The 23,942-nt window shown below is 34.6% G+C and overlaps 1 protein-coding gene across 4 annotated transcripts; it reads left to right on the top strand.

The window, feature by feature from the left end:
• Positions 1–12,296: 12,296 nt before the first annotated feature.
• On the top strand, positions 12,297–22,546 carry LOC131029158 (uncharacterized). 4 transcript variants are annotated; one of them, XM_057959554.2, is made up of 8 exons: positions 12,770–12,906; positions 16,711–16,853; positions 16,976–17,059; positions 17,289–18,365; positions 18,459–18,641; positions 21,495–21,586; positions 21,688–21,759; positions 22,013–22,546. In XM_057959554.2, the coding sequence occupies exons 3-8, from the start codon at positions 17,020–17,022 to the stop codon at positions 22,544–22,546; spliced, it is 1,998 nt and encodes a 665-aa protein (XP_057815537.1). In that variant the 5' UTR covers positions 12,770–12,906; positions 16,711–16,853; positions 16,976–17,019. The 4 variants fall into 4 exon arrangements, with proteins under 4 accessions (XP_057815535.1, XP_057815538.1, XP_057815537.1 ...); XM_057959552.1 differs by lacking the exons at positions 16,711–16,853; positions 16,976–17,059 and adding an exon at positions 12,297–12,549 and having other exon boundaries at positions 12,676–12,906; XM_057959555.1 differs by lacking the exons at positions 16,711–16,853; positions 16,976–17,059 and adding an exon at positions 12,299–12,549 and having other exon boundaries at positions 12,676–12,906; positions 22,050–22,490.
• Positions 22,547–23,942: the final 1,396 nt, after the last annotated feature.

Below are 23,942 nucleotides of genomic sequence, written 5' to 3'. Positions count from 1 at the left end.
GTATGACGTACCTTGTTCAATCAACCCATACGACATAGCTCATCCATCCATTCCATACGACATAGTCCATTCATTCAACCTGTATGACGTACGCCATAAACTGCATGAAGAATAGGGTACGGTGTATGGTGAAACGTACGATGGATATCGCACAGGTGGCATCATACGACATATAAGGAAGTCGTACAAACATCATACATGAGGCATTGTACAATATACAAGGAAGCAATCAGGGAGAGGTCGTTCGACCATGCTACAGGTACGACAACCAATGGCGGAGGCCATACGACAACCAAGAGAAATCTATATGGACCATAGGAGGAATACCGTACGGTCAAGGAAGCAGTATATAAAAAAGTTGAAGGCATCAACTTTGAGTTGGATGAAGGGAGTCTCAAGCCACACACCTATGCATCATACAACCAAGAGAGAAGCACAAGCCTGAATGAAAGAACAAGTCTATACGTAAGGAGGATAAGCTCGTATGGAAGGAGAACAAGTCAGAAAACACAATACCCGTACGGGAGAATGCACCTTGATCAAAATTTTGACTTCATTGGCCTCATTTATGACGTCTTAAAAAAGAAGAAAATTGATGCACACCATGGATTTCCGTGTGGGTTTGAAGACTGTAACCCCAAAACCCTGCGAGGGGCGTTGCCCCTCGACCCCGCAAGGGGCTCTACCCCTTGACCCCGTTGGGTGCGTTGTCCCCAAACCCTCGCAAGGGGTGCTGCCCCTTGACCTTGTTGGGGGCGTTGCTCCAAATCCCCATTTGATTTGGCAAGTACACTACAAGTTGGGGGTGTCCAGTCGAAGTCACTATCTGTCGTTAGTCTTTCTGAATATCACTTGATGTTTGCTTGTCATCTGGAAGACGACTTTTCTTTTGGGAGGGGATGATGTTGTCAACATAAATTGCCTATTGTTATGTTTGATAATATTTGTTATTCGACAATGTATTAATTAATTGTATTGAGTGGGTTGTCTGTCTCGGGTAGTTATGTGTCGGTTGGTTGATGGTTGTGTACCTCTTGACAACCGTCAGATCCTTTAAATATATCGTGTACTGCCAAGGAATGGGGATGGTATTGTTGGATTTATTGTAATCCTTGGCCGACCGTCTTTGGTCTCTTCTCTGTAATAATTGAATGTGCAAATAAAGATATATTTTTTGCCATGTTTGGTATGCATTGTCATGTACATTATTATTTCTTGTTTTTAATTTACCAATTGTACCAGCAAACAATGAGTATATTAACAAATTGAAGGCATAGCAAACAATGAAAATGCCTCGAAAAATCTTCATTTCCCAAAGTTTTTAGGACAATGTAGTTGGTGATAATTCATGCCAAGTGACCCATAACGTGTATGTGAGAAGGTTGTTATATGTCGACAATAACACACACACACACACACACACACACATATACATATAGATATGTATATATGTATACATATACATATATACATATGTATATATATGTATATACATATGTACATACATATACATATATATGTGTGTACACACACACAGATATATATATATATATATATATATATATATATATATATAGCCAGTATCAGGCATACACATTATTGTAATGATAAATAAAGAAGGGGTTTCAAATAATTATGAACAATAATCAATGTTTTTTGCATTCTCCGTAATTATTGTGTCATTATAAACGAAGAGACACCATTTAACAACACACCCATAAAATGAAATGATAAATAATGAAGGGGTTTCAAATAAAACAAATAAATAATCATTTTTTTTTGTCATTCTCTATGAGGATTTCAACATTATTATACTGTAAGGATTTCAACATTATTAAACTATAATAGAGCATTGAAATGAAACAAAGAATAATAATGAACAATAATCAATTTTTTTTGCATTCTATGTAATTATTGTGGCATTATAAACAGAAAGACGACATTTTTTTGCATTATAATTATGAACAATGATCAATTTTTTGGCCATTCTCTGTGAGCATTTTGACATTATTATACTGTAAGGATTTCTGCATAATTTAATAGCCCACCCATAAAATAAAATGATAAATAATAAAAGGGGTTTCGACTAATTATCAACAATAATCAATTTTTTTTACACTGTAATTATTTTGGCATTATCAACATAGAGAAACCATTTAACAATGCACCCATAAAAGGAAATGATAAATAATGAAGGGGTTTCAAATAATTATGAACAATAATCAATTTTTTTTGCATTCTCTATAATTATATTGGCATGATAAATAGAGAGACACAATTTAACAACGCATCCATAAAATGAAATCATAAATAATGAAAGGATTTCGAATAAATATGAACAATAATCAACTTTTTTTGCATTCTCAATAGAGAGAAACCATTTAACAGTGCACCCATAAAAAGAAATGATAAATAATGAAGGGGTTTCGAATATTTATGAGCAATAATCAATTTTTTTGCATTCTCTATAATTATATTGCCATTATAAACAAAGAGACACAATTTAACAACACACCCATAAAATGAAATAATAAATAATGAAAGGGTTTCAAATAAATATGAACAATAATCAACTTTTTTTGCATTCTGTATAATTATTTTGGCATTATCAATAGAGAGAAACCATTTAACAGTGCACCCATAAAAAGAAATGATAAATAATGAAGGGTTGCCGAGGAAAAGGAAGAGAGAATCTTTTTTTTGCCATTCTCTGTGATGATTATGGCATTATTAAATTGTAACAAAGCATTGAAATGAAACCCTAATCCACATATAAAGAAATCATCAATAAACAAAGCATAATGCAGCTACGAAGGAGGTAAACCATCATTGGACATCCAAAAAGCATGAAGGAAGAGTTGTGACGGTTACCTCGAGCCATTGCATAGCCGAAGGAGCCACAGAGCGTCGACGGCAAGTAGAGAGCACAACAGGAGAAAGGGAAATGTGCGAAATTCCACATTTTCCCTTAGTTTTTAGGGCAACATAGTTAGCGGTAACTAGTGCCACGTGGGACCATTTTTGGTCGGCTGGAAGGTGGAAATGGGTGTCAATGATTTATTCGACTACCCTTTTAAAACATTATTATATGCAAACTTGGTTTTTAAAAATTCATAACTTGTTATAAAAATGTTTTTTTAAGTCTAAAAAATGTGATAATTATATTGTGTATTAGGCCTTTAAATAACAAGTATTGGTCTTTTAGTGTGTGGGTATTGGCGCAAAAGAGGTCAAGTATTGGTCATCACTTCGAAATGACCACTTTTTGACCTTTCGATGCATAACGACCCGTAGAGATCAGATCGTTACTACCCAGAAGCCAAATCAATAGCTTTAAGCAATTCAGTCGCATACAGAGACACCCAAAAAAAATATTTGAAATCTGATGTATTGTTTAAGATATGTAGGTGTGCGAAGTTAGCTATGACGGCTACTGGTGCTCTTCCCCTAAATGAAGTGAAGTTGAAAAATTGATAAATAATAATTAATCTAGTAAATACCACACATCTTCGGTTGAATAGGCCCTTGCTCCACCTTTGGTTTGAGATCAATTATCTAATTAATGCTATCAACTTTTCAACTCTTTATTGATTACTTTATAGGCAAATACATCTTTAAAACAAAACGAATCTTACTATTTTTTAAAACTTCTAAACTATTATGCAACTAATTTATTATATCTTTTATTATATTTGTGTTCTTGCTCAATTAAGAGTTCCACTTGTTGGGTCTTTAAATGATACTCCTAAATTCTAGATTATTTATCCACTTTCAAGGCTAGTGTTTTATCATCACGAAGGGAGAAATGACCATCAACAAACTTAGGATTGTTAGAGATCAACTCGAAGAGTGGCTTGGAGCTCAACTTAGACTCAATAGGGTGTTTCTAGGGTATAACTTAACAAGGATTTGGGCTATATACATGTCTTTTACATTTATGTGCCTACTAAAATGAGATTTCTACTTGTTGGGTCTTGAAATGACACTGCTAAATTTTAGACATTTTCTCCATTTTCAAGTCTAGGGTTTTATCATCAAGAGGGGAAAAAGAAATCATCAACAAACTTAAGATTTTTCGAGCTCAACTCTAAGAGTGAGTCATTTCTCTTATGCTTGGACCTCAAATTAAGACTTGTGAGGGTGTTCCTAGGGCATCCCATAAGAGGGATTGGGATCAAAGAAATTTGACAACCAAAAATAATATCTAAACCCACTTTAACACTTGACCCCAAAATTTTGTCACCAGGTCAAGTAAGACTAGTTGTATTAATGCCTATATAGCTAATCATTCACCTTGTATATGTACTTGTAAATATCTTAATGATAATATCTTATATGTATTTGTATATTTTTGATCCCCTAAGGTTGTCTCATAAATAATCTTACATGATGACTGGGTGCAAGCATGCACGTTTAGGTTATTTAATGATAGATAATTTTTCTTTCATAATATTTTGTTTGTTTGTAATAATGAGCTCTAAACAACATTTTAATCCTAATCTAAACTCACATTTAGCTAGAACATAAATATTGTCTATATTTAATATATGATCTCAAACCAATAAAGATCGGTGTCTCATTTATTAAGGCAACAACATTATAACAACAAAGAGGAAAAGTATCTAAAAACAACTCGATGTCTCCTGCTCCCACGTAGACATTTTTCAAATTCCTCCTCTCGTGCTTGCAACGACTCCCCTGCGCCTGGTGTTGGCGTCGCTGCTACTATGGGTAGTGGTGGGTGTTTCTTCTCGGTGCCCTTGTCCATGACCTTCCCTCCCTTTTGTGCTGTTGGGTCTGTATGCGTTGCTCCCCTGGTTGTGGGTTTTGGTTCCCCCATGAATGGTGTTCCAGTTTTGGATTTTGATGCTCTAGCTGTTGTTGATGATGCTCTGGTTATTAGGGAGTCTCACAGGATTGGTGTTGCTCCTGACGATCCTCCTTCAGGTGTTAATGCTTTGCCCAAACCTCCTTTTGCTGGGATTCGTAGCTTTGCTCGTGTGGCTAGATCTGTTGCCCATCCTTCCAACGGGGTTTGACCTCTTCCTTGTGCCAAGACTTCCTCTGTTGTGGTCTATGGCTGAGAGGTTGTGGAGAATGTTGATTTCTATCAACATAGTGCTTTGGTCTGTAGATTTGCTGGGTTTTGGCCTTCTCTTTTGGACCTTCATCGTTGGTTGAGTGATTCTTGGAAGCCTTTAGTTGCTTATGGCATTGAGCTTTTCCCTTATGCTAAAGGCTTTTTCATTGCTTCTTTTACCTCTACTCTTGATCGTGATTTGGTTCTGGGAAAGTTGTGGACTTGGGGGGATCTCTCCCTCTCTATTAAGCCTTGGACTTATTCCTTCAACCCCCTTACTAAATCTCTCTCTATTCGTCGAGTTTGGGTCCGCCTCCCCAATCTCCCTCTCCATTTCTGGAAGCCTGAACTTATTTCGAGGCCATCGGTAACTCCATTGGCAGCTTTTGAAGGTTGATGATGCCAGGTTCTCCATGGGTCATTCTACCTTTGCTCGTTTGTTAATTGATGTCGACATATCTCTGGCCCTCCCTAGAGATGTGGTTCTTATGGTTGGGGAGAGGCCTTGGACTCAGCCATTGGATTATGAGGGCCTCCCCTTTTGCTGTCGAAGGTGCTTCTCAATGGGTCACTTAGCTTCAGACTATTCTCTCTCTCGTTGCAGAGGTGTCGCTACTTGGTGGAAGGGTGCTACTCAAGATCACTTGACTATTAATGCTTCAGATATTTTTTCGGTTGAATCCTCTCGAGATGAGGTGCCCCTTACTGTTGGTGAAGTATTTGCTGATATTACCGCTATCATGGACTCTTATGCCCCCTTGGCTCCTACATTTGTTTCTCCTGCGCCTCTACTTCGCTATTCTCCTGGCGTTTCTACTCTTGATGTTGTTCTATAGCATCATTCTGCTGTTGTTCTACAACTACAGTCTGGCAGTGTCTCTGCGGGGTCTTCCCCGCCAGATTGTTCTTTGATTCCTAATGACAATGGCTTTCCTGATGGTTTACAAGCGGGATCCTTTCTGCTTGGTCATTCCCTTGATGGCCTCGAGAGTAGTATCACCTGGACTGTTGTTTGTCGCAGGCGGAAGGGGAAGTCCTCCCCGCCCCCCCCTTGGTTTGGGTGTTCACACCCCTCCTTGAGTTGGGTTTGAGTTGTTGAAGGTTGGACAAGTTCCCTTTGCTCGACCTTGTTGGTCCCGAGCTTGCTCCGATGTGTTATTTTTCCTACTTGCGGGCTTTTCTTTTTTGATAGTCTCTTTCTATGTTAAGGGTCAACGCCCTAGTTAAAGCTGCTTTTTTAATAAAAAACAAAGAGGAAAAGTGTAATGCCTATCTTTTCCTTGCCTTGTGATGTTTACATTGACCATTGTACATTATGTAATTTGAGATGCTAGATGATAGTATTTTTATGCTTTATGATGTATATATGTTAGTTGTATGACATTATATATATCTTCCTTATATGATATTATGATGTTGTACCCCATCGAGATGGTGGTTATTTAAGAGATATCTTATTGTGCCTTGTCTATTCACCATGATTGCACTTGAATTGAGTAAAAGGTATGTTATATGTGACTTATGTTATATGTGTAAAATCATATTAGAATAGTAGACAATTTCGAAGTCTGTTCAAGTTGTGAGTCACTCGTAATTGTGTATTTTTAGGTTAGTGGTTTGTTTCATATTTTTTTCGTTGTTTGGATTCATTAAATGTTTTTTGAAGTTTTGAGAAAATAGAAATATTGTTAAGTTAATTGTTTGAGAAAATTATTTAAATATAAATATTTCGTTGGAATATAAAGATGCATTGAATAAATTTAATTAGTGTATTTTATAACTGCAAAAAAAAGGTGTTTGAGCATTTTAAATTAATATGAAATGTTTGTTGGGGAAAAATGAAATTTAATAGCAAATAAAAGAAAACAAAAAATATCAAAATGAAGAAGGGCATAAAGGGAAATTAATATAGGTTTATTTTTTCATTCTTGCATTTTTTTATGGAAATGGCTCTTAACCTCCTCTTCTTTAGAAATTTGAAATTGGTGATTTGGGAATGGATTTTGGATTGCTTGAGCGCGTGCGCTGCATTGGAATGAAGGAATGGAAGATCTTGCATGGTGTGAGTGTTTTACTTCATAAATTGGTGAGGGTTTTGTTCTTGGTTTTGATTTGAATGTTAGATGTCATGCTCACCGTCGAGGTAGCATAGGACTTTATTTTAGATTCAAATTTTGAAAAATAGATTATTTTTTAAAATTATGTTAATTTTTTTGAAAATGCTTACCATGTCAATTTATTTCGTAGTTTAGGAACACAAAATTTATGTTAAAAGCGTGTTGTTGTGCATATTTGAAAGTAAAGGTTTTTCTTATAGAATTGAAAATTGAATTTTAAAATTTGAAGCTTTTCTTCAATAATGGATTTGCGAATTTTTATGGTTTTCATGTGAAGGAAATTTTTAGAAAATTCAAAATTGGAAAAGATCCACAACCAAAGGGTATTCTTAGAATTATGAAAGTTAATTTTGGATTTTCAAGCTTTTTCAATGGAGTTTTTAAGAAATTCTATGGTTTTATGGCAAAAATTATTTAGAAATTTTGAATTTTAGAATTGAAATCAAATGAGTTGGATTGGGATAATTCTTTTCTCCTTAATGGATTTCCATTATAAATCTTATGAAATCATGCATATTTTTGCATGCCATGCGTGTGCATTAGTTTGCATGCCATGCTCGATTGGTTAAATTGGAGAACGAAGAGCCTACGATTGAGGTAGAGGATTAGGGAGGACTAGCTCTACACAATGTTCCACATTCAATTGTGATTGTGGCCAAATTACTTGAAAGTTGTAAATCATATGAGTTTTAAGGAAATTGTGTTTTTGATTTGAGTTAATAATATTAGTTTAGCGACTCTTGTTCTTCTGTTGGTGCTTGTCTTTGTCATCTATATTATTGTGTCTCATACAACAGTTCTATCCATGTTGTAGTGCATGTGTGACATGTTATCAAGTATTTGTTGTTGTTTATATTTTTTTTGTCGTCAAGTTTTCCCCTAGGTTTGTCAGTTGGGCATTGCAGAAGGGAGCATTGGACACATTCTTATGTTGTTATAGGGCTTATCTTTTATTTTACATTTAAAAAATCCAATGTTTGAAAACCCTAGAGAGGCTTGTAGACAAAATTGGTTTAGCGACAAACCCTTGAATGTCAAACTCCCTAGTATATATATCTATTGAACTTAGACATCCCACTCGCACATGGGAGCCCCATTAGGATGAAAATGGTGAAGTTGTGTAAAAACCAATCACCATCATAGTCATCCATGTGTTATAATTCACAATTGAAATTGACTGAAAATTATAATATCTTTGAAAATGTTGTAGGAGATGAGGAGAAACATGTAACATTTTTGCAAAATTATATTAAATTGATGATGTCTTAGGATTTGGAGTGATATGGTCCATTTTTGTTCACAAAATTTGTTGATGACACCACCTAGTGATGGTATGTCGACATTAAGTCACAATAGTAAATTGAGGCTTGAGTTGTTGAAACCCTAGTCATAACAATAAATTTGGATATGTGTTGTGCAATTTATTTTTTATTAAATCTACACCCTCTTGAATAAAAATAATTTTTGGGTGCTTACCACTCAATCCTAAATGTTACAGATCCTTATTGGTCACATTAATGGGTTCTAGGATCGTTGATGGGGTAGGTTTGAATTGGTGTGAGAAAATATAGGATTTTTAGGTTTTAGATTTTGAGGGTGGTAAAAGCTTCATACATTGGGGGATGATGAAGGAGTGAAGTTTAAACAAAGGAGGCTAAAAAGGATGAGAAAGGGAGAACATTGGGGATGTGGAATGGGAAGGGATTCGTTCTCCAAAGGGTGAGGAGAAAGTGGAGTCCTTAGGTTCATCTTCGATGAAAGAAGAGAATGGAGAAATGTTGAGGTTTGAGGTTACCTTGTGATAGGTATCAAGATAAGGAGAAGCTATAATTTTTTCCTCTGAATGTGAAATTTTGGGTCAACATTGGGGGGGGGGGGGTTGGAGTTGTATGATAATACATGTCAGTTGAAACTTCAAAAGAGACAATTTCCAGCCTAGGCAAAAGTGTGGTTTGAAAGAGATGTTTTTAGAGATGGAAGAGTCATAGTGCTTGATAGAGTAAAGGGAAGTGAAATTAGACAAGAAGGTATGATGGGGTAGGAAAATCCAACACATTAAGATGAAAAAATAGAAGTAGGGAGAAGTGGGGAAGAATGTAAGAACACACCAAAACTGATACATCAAGATCAAGACACTGCAAGAGAAGTGTGACACATATAACTAAATAGAAGAATGTAGGATAAAATAAATGAGATATGATATGAAATTGATCTAAAGAGTGAACATTATATTGTATAAAGAGTGAAGATTTATTGAGAGACTAATTATTGTGCATGGATAATTGATAGAATTAATATATAATGGTTTAAGCTATATTGTACATGTATGATTATGTACTTTACCACAATATCATGTAATCCACTGCATAAGTTCAAATCCTTTTCTTATCCTTTATAATAGAGTATATATACAATATAAAAGAGCATAGGCTCAAAAAATTTAGTTTATATTCCCTTTTGGCAATATTATGATATGGTTCATATTAGCTTATATGCATATGTTTTAGTTTTCACTATATTTTTAAGGTTCATTAGTATGTGTGTGTGTAAGATGTATCATGAATAAAAAAACCATGTTATCAAAGGCAATTGATAAACCCTATTAATGTGATGGATACTAAAAAGATGAATCAATCACTAGGCCAAAAGGAATTCCATAATTAAGATTACTTGCAACAAATTATCAAGAAGCCTCATTTGGATCAACAATTGGTTTGAATATTAGGCTCTCTTCATTCCATCCTTGTGTGAACTAGTGCTAAAAAATAATTAATTAAAGTATGATCCGAATTTGTGAAAGTATAGAGGAGATAAGATGAATGCAACCAAATGTTGCAAAATTCTACCACTTGTATATAAGAAAAAGATCACTAATCAACAAGATATCACAATCTAAGTGTTCACATTTAGTAGATAAGAATGATTTTACATGTAAGGAAGCATTGGTATATCCATTGTAATAATCATGTAAAAGTTCTTTGCTAAGGCTTATAATATCATCATGCACTGTATAATAATATAACAATGTATCAATAAAGGGCTTAAGAGAAACTAGCAAATTATCATCAATGTGTAAGCTATCATCATGTGTGGTGATATTATAGAAACACAACCATATTTATCCATAGATTCAAGATGAGATGTAGAAGAATGAAGAATGATTACTATGCTCATCATTATGTATTGAATAAGTTGATTCATTCCAAACATATAAATCTACTGATGTAGGACTATTATGACATGTACACGATATAACATTGCAAACCATATTAATCTTATGTATAGGTGCCTTACATGATAGATCCGTGCTTAGTGTATGGTCATCATTGTCACAAGGGATGTGATCATTATTGGAGTTTATGAGTAAATTATATATACATCTCTAATAGAAGAGGATCAGTAATAACCAACTCTATGAAAGAAGAAAAATACAACGTATGAGAAAAGAAAATCTCCATAGAAAGCACAATCATGTATGTAGCATAAAAGGTCATGGGCATGTTGAGGATAAATGTTTGATATGAAAGATGAGAACATGTCAAAATTTGGAAGAAGTTTGTGGAAATCAACCAAGGAACAAGATCTAAAATGAGTCATAATGATACAATATCCTAGGATGCGAGGATGGAAAAAGAGGTAAATCACTATGTATAACAAAAACCTAATCAAAGTAACAAAGCAAATGTAAATCAAGCTTTATGAAATGTAGAAATTGTTGATAAATCAAAATTGTATTAGATTTATAAATTCTAAAACTAGTCAAGATATGTCCCTAAGGTCAAACTCTAAAGAGTATAAGCATGGATAGGTTCACAAAAAACTATAAATGAAAATAAGCTTCCTAAACATGTTACTAGATTAATTAATCAATGCAATCAATAAGTACACCCAGTAATCTAGATAACATGTCTTAGGGCTTAGATCTCACGATACTTAAATATTAAATGTCAACTAAAAAATGTAAATGACAAGGTACCTAGCTCTAGAACAAAGGAGAAGAGATAATTCTACTATTGTGTTGCAATATGCTATCTTGATGTTGTAGATCAATATTGTTTATCTATATTTTACCTTGGGATCAAAACTATCTATTAACTTTGCATATGGTCAAATCTATAGACTTGGGAGAACATGCACTCTTGATTCTTGGTTCAACAATTCCTCTAATTGTTATGGATTAATGACATTTATAAACACTTAAAAGGAGATTGTTAGATATCAAGATCATGCTCTCCTAAGTTAACTCACTTGATATGATTGACTTTATGATCATAAAAAACATCAAGGACATCAATCTTCAAACATGCAAATGATGATGGAGATAGATCATTATAGTGCTCAAGTGAAGTGTTCTTCACATGACTTTCTTAAAAAATGATGGTATATGAATGCTGTTTAGATGTATGTGGATATGATGATAAATGAATGCAATTGAATATTTTTAAATACAAGAACATAGCAATGAACTATGCAAATACATGTTTAGTTGACTTCTAAGAACTAGAGGAGTAGATAGTAGTTAGTCAAATGTAATTTTATTTTTTGAAAATTTACAGGTCAAATCCATGAATGTAAAATCAATCTCCTCTTTACAAAAATGAATGTAAACAAAGAAATACTAGAATCAAAATAAGAATGAAAGATTTAGTATCAAATACATGAATAAACATAAGTAATTTATATATCTAAAATACATCTATTAAAAAAATGCTCAATTTGAAGTTATTTTATTTATTTAAGAGTTTTTTTATTTTACATTAGAATAATTGTATGTACAATTAACAAATAAAAAATCTCAAATGAACAAATCAATTTTTTTTTTCTCAAACATTTCAAAAAATTGATTAATCTTTAAATTTACTCTTAAAAAAATTTAAGTCTTTCATTTTACACACATTTTTATTTTTACTTTCTATTTATTTTATAAATGTTATGTTTATAGTTAAATATTAATATTTTGACATCAAATCTAAGAAAAAAAGTGCAATTTATTTTGTTTAGATAATATATAAACAAATATATCAAAAAATAAACAAATTAAAATTTATGTCTATGGAGATAAAGTGAGAATAAATATATGAGACAAAAAAATGGAAAGTGACATACCAACTTTCACCATGACAAACGCACTACTTCCTCTCATAACCCCATCCAGATGAACAGTTAATGCTTCTGCACAGCTTCGGGGAAGCACATTTTTTATGCACTCTTCCATATTTTCCAGTTCGATCTATTTGAAGTTATAGCAACGATTCTCGCATTTGACAGAAAGTCCATAAAGGGAATTCGGAAAAAAGATCTTATTCTTCCTACGCTAGTTTTTTCCGACAACAGAGAAATGCATTCTGCCAGGTAAGCATATACTTCTCCACAATATTCCCCCCCTTTGTTTCGCAATCTATATCTCATTAGTTTATGTTGTTTAAGTTTTCTTTCGGTTGTATTCTGATGGGAAATCGATGCTGTTCTTTTTTGCAGCTAGGGTTTGAAAGCTAAAATAATGCTAGGGCTTGAAAACCGGAGTAAGAAATAGGGTTTATAAGTGTTTGTCACTGAATTTAGAGAGTGAAATGGACTCAAATTTGGCGTCACAATCGCCTGATACATCGGATATCAGGCCGTCATTTCGCAAGCCGTCGAATGACGCTTCACATCGCAAATATCGCCGTCATTCTCCTCTGTCTGCCTCCTCGTCGCCTTCATCAAGCGGTGAGTGTTTATTTATTTGGTATAAATTTGTTGTATAAGGCGTGAATTCTCGATTCGTATCCGAAGGTTTGTATTTAATAGTTCATGTTTTTTTTGCTATAGTTTATTTTCGTTGTTTTGTTTGTTATTTGGCTTTTTTTAAGGTTAACCTGAGGGTTATGTGTTCTGCTACTAGAGTTTTTACAGTTTAGAAAAAGGAGCCTACAGTTTTCTTGTTTGTTATTTGGCCGTGTTAAAAGTTAAGGGATTTTTGTTTTGCTATTAGGGTTTTTTCACCTTAGGAAAATGGGCGTAAAGTTTTTACAACTCTATACAGGGTTGGATTATATGTAAATATAAATCAAATTGTGATTATATGTCAATTTTTGAATCAATTGGTTAGGGTTTTCATTAGCGTGAAACTGGCAGGCTTGAATAATTTGCTTTTTCTGGATTCTGTACCTGATTGTTTTTCCTCGATTTTCTACCTGTGGTTGTAACACACTTATACTGAAGACTGGATTGACCCAAATGTCGTTAGTAAGCATTGAACCTAGGTCTTGCCAGAAACAGCCGAGATGCCTACCAACTTTTCTAGCAGCCATTTACAAAATTGAATTGAACTAAATGTTTTCAGCCACAATGTACTTATTATTATATTAAGGCCACCTTATGATTGGCTTTTTTCATTGCTAATTCAAAACTTTCAAAACCTTTGTTGGAGCGTTCTGTTTAGATATCACAACATAGACATATTCAGCGTAGATTTCTCAATTGAGCGATAGAGGGATATTGTGCTTAGATGCCTTGGCTGATGTATAGTAAGCTTTAGATGTTACAACAGAGGTGTTTTAACTTTTAAGTTAAGATGCTTTGCCTGGGTTAAATTAAGTTTTCATGCCTTGACTAAGGGTTATCTTATTTGTTAAAGTCATCCTGGAGGTCTTCTACATGTCCTGGTGTTGAGTTATGGACTTTAGTCTGGGACTTTTCCATTTAAATCTAATTGATATATCTCTTGAGCTCATCCCAGTTGACAATGGTGTTCTCAGTCCTTTTATAAAAAAATCAATTTGCTGAGTGATTTGCTTTTGGGTGCATTGGCAATATTGGAATTTTAGGTTGTGTGTTGCAATGTTGAATTGATTTTGATATTTTTATTATTTTTGCATTAGGGAGGCTGATGTATTTATTGTTTATCAATAGTTATAAGAATTCTGGAGTTCATACTTTGGGTGCAAGAAGAATAAATCTTAAAAATCTTATTCATTTAGTCCCTTTTTTGGCATTTTAATTGCCTTTGTGATAGAGGAAAAAATACCACCCTCTTTTGTGATTATTTTAGGAAGCAGACTTAGAACCTCTGGGGCAAGGGTCTCAGCATAGGTTTCCATATGTGAATATATGTGCAGTGTGATAAAATAGTATAAGCTATTTTTCTGGAAAGTTAGTATGGTCTAGAACCTCTAGGGCAAGGGTCTCAGCATATTTTTCCATATGCGAATATATGTGGTGTGTGATAAAATATTATAAGCTATATTTCTAGATAGTTAGTCTGGTCTGGAATGTCCATGGATTGAAAATTTGTATCTCTGACAATTGAAGGCATGCATAGGTTTCCATATGTGAATGTATGTGCTGTATGTTAAAATAGTATAAACTATTTTTCTGGAAAGTTAGTATGGTCCAGAACCACTAGGGCAAGGGTTTCAGCATATTTTTCCATATGTGAAAATATGTGCTGTGTGATAAAATAGTATAAGCTATTTTTCTATAAAGTTAGTGTGGTCTGGAATGTCTATGGATTAAAAATTTGTATGTCTGACAATTGAAGGCATGCATTCCAAAATCTACCAAATATTTCTGGAAATGTTTCTAAATGTGATCACCTATTCTCAAGTGCTGTTGATTGAATTAAATACAGTTGATCAGATAGCATTTCCATTATAAGAATTATGCTAAGAACCAATATCCATTTTGCATATGTGGTTTGATTCGTTTGAAGTATAATCAACAAACCCCAAGTGTACCATTTTTTACAAGAAGTTATTTTTGGTGCTACATTGACATTGAGCAAGTTCAATATTTTCAATGTGTATTTTATTAAATATTTGGACGGATGGGTAAACGGGGTTAGTGTGATAAATTTAGTGTTTATGAAAATATGCCACGTTAACTACATAGCTAGATGTGAATGGTTTGCACATAGTGAGGAAGAGTGTATGAATCTTTGGCATAACAATCTGCACATTATATAGAAGGTGGTTACGCACTGGTTCTTGGATTCCAGGTTATCTGCTCTTCTGGGGATAGAAGCAGAGGCCCCACCCCAACTGCCTTCCCTTCTTAGCCCCCACCTCTAGCCTTAGCCCTTAGGCTTTAGCCTTCCAACCGAGGAGTCCAGCCAGGTAAATGGGCCCTTCTTGTTGATTCGTACAGGAAGCATCAGTTGGATACTAGAAGCATGATTCTAGGATTGACAGAGTTGGTCGACTAACTAAAGTTAGCCTGCACCTCTTGTAGTGAGTGATTCACTATGGATATCATAGTGAATTCTCTAGGAATTGCACCTAATTGCAGGATAAATCATCTTAATGGCTCAGTGGTCTCACCTTGGTGTATCATCAATAGGTTCTTCCCCAGAATCATTAGATCCAGCTGCATCTGGTTCAAATCCAGCTAGATCAAGGTTTTTTAGATTGGCCAAATTTGTCTTTAGCTGGTCTGGATTTTTCAATTCCTATAGAAACTTGATTAAATCTTTTTGAAAATTTCAGGTTTCCTATTTTTCTTGGCCTCCTGAACAAATGAATTTTTTTGAACCTGGTAATTATAGTCTTCTCTAGGGAATTCTTTTCAGGGATCATTACAGTTTGGATAGGAGCATTAGGAGTGCTAATGTACTTGCCATGACCATCTGTATAAGACACGGGAATGCTAAGTTCCTGGAATACAATGTGGCATTTAACAAATTGTATGAAGATGTGTGGCTGCTTTATGTTATTTCCTCAAATATTTTTCAATTCCTTCTCTGTTTTAAGCATAACTTGTGCCTGAAAATTGAAATCATTGAACCTCAGCAGTGATGAACACTGAAAATATCTTTACACGAGGCTTTACATCTATGAAATGAAATGGCATTGGTTAAAAGTGAAACCTTTTCCCTGAGTCATAACGTGTCTGTATATGATCTACAAAGTGTTCTAGTTTTTTCTGTTCTTGTTTTAAGATTTGATGTGTGTACAAAGTGTTTTTCTTGGGATATAGAAAAGCAGTCTTATAAATGGAGACATGTACCAGGAGAGCGTTGGCATACAAAACCATATAAAATTTAAAGGACATTAAAAATGAAACTTAACTTTAATAAACATGAGTTACTCTTAGGAAAGTTTTATAAACACTCAAAAATGCAGTTTGTGTGAAATTATATTTTTTAATTGTATTGGATTAAATAGTAATCTATCTTTATAGATGTTACTTTGTACGCAATAAATATTATTTAGTTTGTTTATTAGTCCCCAACTTAAGCCAGAAATGTGTAATTTCAGTTATACTTAACATGGATTAAATAAAGTTATTGCTGTATACTTTATTCAGAAAGACATTTATTTTCAACTGGTTGCAATTTCCATTGATTCATCCCATATTAAAAAGGTCGTCTGGAGAAAGGTTCAGTGTTTTTAGTCCAGAAAAGGGGAAGCAATTGAATCGAATCAGTTCTCTTGTCATAGCTTAATTACTAATAATGTTGCTTTAGTTAGAATATTAGGGGAACAAACATACCAAGTATTAAGGCAATTTTTGATTGCCATATACTTTTTTCAGAAAGATATATTTATTTCAACTGGATTGCAATTTCCTTTGGTTCATCCCATTTTAAAAAGAAGATAGTCTCTGGAGAAGGTTTCAGTGGTCATTCCAAAGAAGGGAAAGTAATCGAAGTGTATAGTGTCCATCCCGATAAAAAGGTAAGCTTTTTCCCAAAGGAATGTTTTATTATTGTAGTCTAGATTAGAGTTCATTGTTTTAGTCCAGAGAAATGGAAGCACTTGAATTATCTAATGTCTCTTGTTGGCCATCATGATAAAAGGTAAATTTTTTCCCAAAGAGGTGTTTCAGTCTACATTAGCACCAATGTCCAAGAATTGTGTTTTTCTTCACAATGTTTTGCAAGGTAAGGACCCGATACTACCAAAAATATATCTGTAGGCTCAATGAATCTTGTCACCATACATACAAAAATTTCAGAGCTAGTTTTTTCAGTTTTATCATTTCAGGAAATCTGTTTGTTTATGATCCTTTATCCTTGTTGTATGCATTATAAGAATGGGGTAAATTGTTGCTTCTTGTTGAAGTTTTACCTGTTTTTCTTCATCATTACTTCTGATTTGGTCTTTAAACAGGTGGCCACAAGCATAATAGGAGCATTAGTCCAGATGGTCCTCAAGGCTATAGTAGTAAAGCAGCTGATGGTGCACGAAAGGAGAGGAGAATTGATGGAGAAAGAGATTCAGTTAGGGATTATGGTCGTGGTCATGGTAGGAGAGGGAGTGACATACATGTCAATTCTGACAGGCATTCTTATGGTCGGAATCGTGATTACCATGGTAGATCAGATGAGTATTCTTACAATCGTAGGCATGGGGGCAACGATGACAGAGAGTATCAGAGATACTCTTCTCGTGCAGCACGTGAATCGAAAAGTGGTGCAAGGTCTGAATACTCAAGACGAGATGATGACTATCAGAAATTGAGCAGGGATGATAGGTGGAATTCTGATAAAGGTACTAGGGTCAAAGATTTTGATGAAGCATCAAGGAAGAGGAAAGATATGGAAAAAGATAGAGACAAGGATGATGGAAACAGGGACCGCAATAAAAATTTGGATAGGGATGTTTCAATAGAGAAGTCCAAAAATGGAGGCAAGCACTTAAACGTTGACATGGACATAGAAGAGGAAAAGCACAAGGAGAGAGATGAAATGGTGGATGTTGGTAGAGATAGGGGTAGGAACAGAGATGAAAACAAAGAATATTCAAGAGACATAGGAGATAGAGGAGAACCAAGGAAAGGTCGTGATGATGTTAAAGGCCGAGGTAGAGATGATTCTGGAGACCGTGATGAAGCTAGAAATAGAGCTAGAGATAAGCATAAGAACATTGAGAAGGATACTGACGCATACAAAGATGATAAGGTGCAGCATAGGAAAAGAGACGATGTTAGAGAACGGGACCGATACAAGGAAAAGCATATCAGAGAAACAGATCGACATTCTAAAACTGAGGCCAAGGCTTCAAGTTTTTACAAAGATAGAGATGAAAAGGAGCGAGATCGCTATCAGGATGGGGATGAAGGAAGTGCTAGAAAGGGACAAGAAAATGAACATGGAATTGAGAAACTCTCCAGAAGTGTAAGAGATGGAAAACATCAATCTGATCTATATGATAAAGATGGCAGAAGACGTCAGCCCATCAGTGAGAGTAAGTATAAGAGTGAGGGGTTTAAAGGGTGGGTTAGATTTTATTCTGAAGCTTCTATAGGAAATATGGCTTATGTTGATTATAATATTTCAGATGCAGGGCAGATAGAAGGAAAGGGTACTCTGTTGGTTGATGATAAGAAGTCAGATAAAAGCACAAATAAATTGCCTGAAGCCCAAGGATTGTCGGAATCAGCCAGCTCAATTGCTGCAGAGGCAGAGGTTGCTCATGATCTAAATGCTGCGAAGCTTGCTGCAATGAAAGCAGCTGAACTAGGTATGCTTAAATTACTTTTTGATCCCAATCTTTGTCTTCTACTGGTTGCCCATTAATCTCAGATTAAATGCAACATTGCAAAGTGATCTGGCTGTTCTTTAAGATTTATTGTCTGTTCAATTTTCTATTTGCCCAAGGACAAGGAATCTTTTTTTCCCATTCTGTGTTTCTATTAATTTTCTTTTTGTAAAAGATGGCATGCCCATTTAAGGCCTTGTACTTTGATGCTGTTCACACACACATTTTATTGTGGCTTAGATTCTCTGAATCAGGGGTATCTATATGTCAAATTCATCCAGGACTTTCACCTGGGCTTGACTTTTGGGAGTACACTACAGCTGGACTTGGTTGTGGTAATTAACCTGATTAGCAGAGACAACTTATTCAACTCATACTCAATAGACCCAGTTATTCAACTTATATGATGTCAGTGGTTGCATTGTGAGTTGGATTATGGGTCTTCATAATGTGAACCCAGTGTCTTAACCGTGGGATTCAGCTGCTTATATATAATGAATAAGCTTTTCAAATATTTAAGAAATATTTGGTAATATCTTTATGCTTTTCACAGTCTCCAAATATTGGGAAAGACTTTCGATGGTACTTCGTCTTATGGAATTTTGTGTCTGCATTCAACTTCTCCTCTTTCCATGTATCTTAATTCTCTCCACCACTTGCATGATTTGAGTTCTCTCGTCAAAGGTAATAACTTCTTTTCACTTCAACAGGTTGTTGGTATGCATGCATGTCCAGAAGTACTCCACCACCAACACCAAACTCCCAGAAGAAATGAATGTGCTGTGATACAACTTGATCCGTAAATTAGTGAGGGTATTCCTCTCACATAGTCAACTACTTAAAGAAATTAGAGTGTAAATTATGGAAGCCATTAAAATTGACTATTACTTGCAAAATATTAATTGCACTTAAGAAAATGAAAAAGAAAGAACAATCACTATGAATAATGGAGACATAAGAAGTAATGTAGAAAAATCCCTCGTGGGTAAATACTCCACAAAAATTGTGAGTTACATTTAAATACTCTAGATGGCTGCAATACAAAAGATCTGCCCACAAGTGGTCTTAAGAATTTTTCCAAATAACTGAGAACTCTACAAAGAACAATTTGCAGTCTCTTAATGAACTCCCTTGCCTCAATACAGTAAAAACATGAGAACTATGCACTCGAATAGCTTCCAATACGAAACATACAAAACTCTACAAGCTCTATCTATGCTTAAGTTCAAGCAATTAGGAGACGTCCGACCTTTCATCTCACCCTCTGGAAATGGAAGAGGCCTAGTATAGCCCCTCATCTCCATTTTGTGAATTTTTATTTGTGCCTGACAAAAAAGATGTAGGGATGTTTCCCTTTTCTTGGAAAGAGACAGACAGAGAAAAGAGGAAAAGAAAAAGTGGGGTGTCCACTTCTCTTTGATGCCCTTCTTGTCCTCCATCTGTTAGAAGCCATAACTTCTGTACAACAGGCTTGAAATGACATGCTGTTTTTTTTGGACTTGCATAATTTTTTGAGAAGAATCCAGATCTGCAAACATATTAAGGATTTGATGCCATGAAATGTGAAGGTCAAATCCATTTTATGATCAGTCATGAATTGTATTTATTAGTTGTGGGAATATGAGATCACCATTTTATTCAAGGATATTTTGGTTGGAATTAGCTAGGTGGATAATCATTGAAGGAGGCTTCTCTTTTATAAAATTGTCCACTGCCAAATTTGGCAGGATGAGACCTCATGCTGCAACTCCGAAGAGAGGCAGAAAGGCTGTTGCAAACAATATATTTATGGTAATTTTCTTGGCATTAAACATATCATGGATATTTGCATATCCTTCTAAGGAGAACTCTAAATGTCCACTATTCATCGAAAACTCTATTTTTAATTTTTTAGTATTTATCGACAATGGACATAGTTACCAGAGATGCACTCAAATACAGGAAACCTGGCAAAAAGAATCGCCAGGTTTCCTGTGGAAAATGAGACGTCTCCTGCTGGAAAAAGAAGAAAATTTCTTTTTTGCTAAAATGCGGCAATCAAAACCCTGAAAAGGTCGATTGCTGTTGTCTGGATGCAAAAAAAAGACCAATTTTTATCTAGATGCTGGATGTATGTTATTTTCTTTTTTGAGCATTTTATATTCCTTGCCATCATCTGGTCTCCTTCTATAGGTCTGGAAAGTCTTTCAGTGCAGGTTGACTGGATTTTATAAATAGGCCTGGCAAGTCTTTCAGTGCAGGTTGACTGGATTTATTAAATTATATTTAAAAAAAATGGTGTCTCCTTACCCCCGTGTCCGATTTTGAAAAATAGACATACTGGTACTGGTACCAGTCTCCTGGTAATTATTATCGAACTTATTCATCAGAATATTGAACAATCACAACTAATTTGATCAGGCTTGCATGAATGTTTCTGGTTATTTCTTCTTGGTGCACTGTCAATGTAGACCATTAGGTTTGCATGCATGTTCCTGATTATTTCCTCTTTCTCAGTGTGGTAATGCTTGCCTTCTAATCAGAATCATTTTCTAGTCGGTGCAATTCTCCTATTGGTAATTGGGAATGCAAACTCTTTATGTCAAATTTAATAGGAAAACTGTTGATTGCATGGAAACATGAACACTGGATTTTGTCCTGTTGATGTCTGATGTAAATTGATTTATGTTGATTCTAGCTGTTTTGTTCGATCAAAATCATCTAGCTTGAAATGACATTTTTTCCCATGCTTTTCAAATATTTTCTGTGCTTGTCCTGGTTCAATGTTAGGACTCAAATTGTTTTTGGAACTTCCCGATTCTCTGAGTTTTCACTATAGTTCTCTGTTCACTGCAGTGAATAAAAATCTTGGAGTTTCTGGATCCATGTCAGCAGATCAGAAAAAGAAGCTTCTGTGGGGAAGTAAAAAGGCTGCCGCACCTGTAGAGGTAGTTGAAATATTTGTTTTGATTTCAATATCATAAATTTTTGGAGTTCTTTTAGGAATCCATCTAATATGTTCTGGATGTATATCTGGGTTTCAAAGCAGTCAGGTAGTAACTGCTGGGAGATGGCACATTTTGCTGATCCTGACCGTCAAGAAAAATTCAATAAACTCATGGTAATTTCCACTAACATTATTATTTTTTAGTATTTTTACTATCTAAAGTTGGAATGCATATAAACATATTTTAACTTGTATGCATGTGGTCTTTGGGCTAGTGTAATGCTTAATGTATCATTGTAAAACTAGTCACAAGTTGCCTTTTTAGCAGTTCTCATCAATGACTGGTGCAATCCTATTTCATGATGTCAAATTTTCTTTAAAATTGTTTGGATTTACCATCACTATACGTGCGCTAACACCTTTTCAGAGTCTGAGTGCTCCTTGCTACATATGGCCAATTGTAGGGTGTCAAGGGAGAATTGAAGACAGAAAAGAAGGTAGAAGAAAAAGATGGGCTGTTTGCTGCAGAGAAGCAAAAGGAATTGCAGCAGGACTTAGAGAAGCAGTTTACAGCAGGACTGAGGCGACGAGATGGTCGGACTGTTGGATTAGGTTTATAGGCATTCTGGTTTGCGATGTGTGTGTAACTCATCTCGATTATCTTTTGGGGAAGGTCATTATATATTTAGAATTCCCAATAATCTTTCAAGTACATTGGGCAGCCAGCAGTGATAACGATAAGCTTACAAAGTCCTTTTGGCTCATGTTTGCATGCCATTTGAAACTGCCAATTTTTAAAAAGTGTAATAGTTTGTGTTGTAGAACATCGAGTTGGCACAATCTTTACCATGTTTGTATATTTTTGTTAATTATTGAAGTTAAGATTAACTGTATGCTTCCATGCACTACTTTTGGCTGTAGCATTTTTATTTTAGTTATTTTATATTTTAGGTTCAATTGATTGCATGTTTATTATGTTAAGTAGGATGTTTTTTAGCTTGCTGGATCTTGGATGATGGGCTAAGTATCTAATGTTTTAAGGTGATCTTGTCAGATTGTTCACTGAGGTTATGTTGTTTGTGGTTGTTTTGAAATCTTTTTAGTCTAATAGAGTCGTGACATGCATTTTTTTTTTGGTTTGTTAACTTTACCAATTTCCAGCATTCTGGGGCTAGGTATATTTATTGACTGAACAATAAAAAAAGTATAGCTTCCGTAACAGTTGCAAGAAAATTTACTTAATTCTATGATGCCTTAACCTAAAACTTGCGAAACATGGTTTTCTGATATAGCGTTGTTTTTAATTCTACTTGAGTCTTAAAATCTTCAAAATTGAGAGACATTAGTGATGATTTATTCAATTTTTTTAACAAAAACTCTGTTTTTTACAGAAGCATTCAAAACCATATTACGTAAACTCTGGAAATACCATGTTCTTAATCAGACGCTGAAGTTATGTTGTGCATGGATGTATTGACATGGTGATATAAAGCTATTAATTTTTTGGTTCGATAACTCTGCCAATTCCAGCTTTCTGGGGCATCTCTATTTGATGTGAAAAATCGAATCTCCGAGTCTAGGAGCCCTCACATAAAAATTAAGACTTCGTTCTTTTCTTGCTTTGTTTATAATCATTCGAGACCTTTACCTAAAATTGTTCAATCATTAAATCATTTCGGGTCTATAAAATTTGCCGACTTGATATTCCAAAAATGATTGTTGATTATCTTAAAATATTTGTTTTAAGATGTGAAACCAAATTGTTAAATAAGCCGAAGAGAAGATATTTAATGCTGTCATTTGAGTAATTTGATGTGTAAATGTAGCATACATCCATATGGATCTTGAAACTACAGTATTTACCATTATTATGGCTGGAAAATGAAGTAGTAGTTTCTTGTGTGTTTGGATATTATTACGAATGCTAGCTATCTCCAACACTTTAAGAGCCTGCAAGATGACATTGCCTATTCTGATTTATCCGAACATGCAGATACTCGTTAATTTGAAGCCCAAGTGCAGCCAATTTTTTTTTTTTGCATGCTTGCATACTGTTTAAAATGTAAGACAAGGTGAGATGGGGATGTGCATTTAGGCATGCTGTATTATGATTCACTATTTCTTTTTTGTGACTAGTAAAAATAGGTAATTTTGTTCTTTTTTGGTTAATTGGCCAAGATGAACTTTTCCTGTGTAACTCTCAAAATTTTGATAGTCCAAAAATCATTTAATTTTTGAAAAAATGTCATAATTAAAAAAATCTTTATATGTATCCTAGTTGATGATAGATCATAACTTTTCCATTCAACTAACTCACCTATAACAATTTTAATTTGAATGTTTTTTTGTTGAATAAA

This window comes from Cryptomeria japonica, chromosome 1 (genome assembly GCF_030272615.1).
Source record: "Cryptomeria japonica chromosome 1, Sugi_1.0, whole genome shotgun sequence".
Taxonomy (NCBI): domain Eukaryota; kingdom Viridiplantae; phylum Streptophyta; class Pinopsida; order Cupressales; family Cupressaceae; genus Cryptomeria; species Cryptomeria japonica.
Note: the sequence above shows the minus strand (reverse complement) of the source record. Positions and strands in the feature narration are given on the sequence as shown.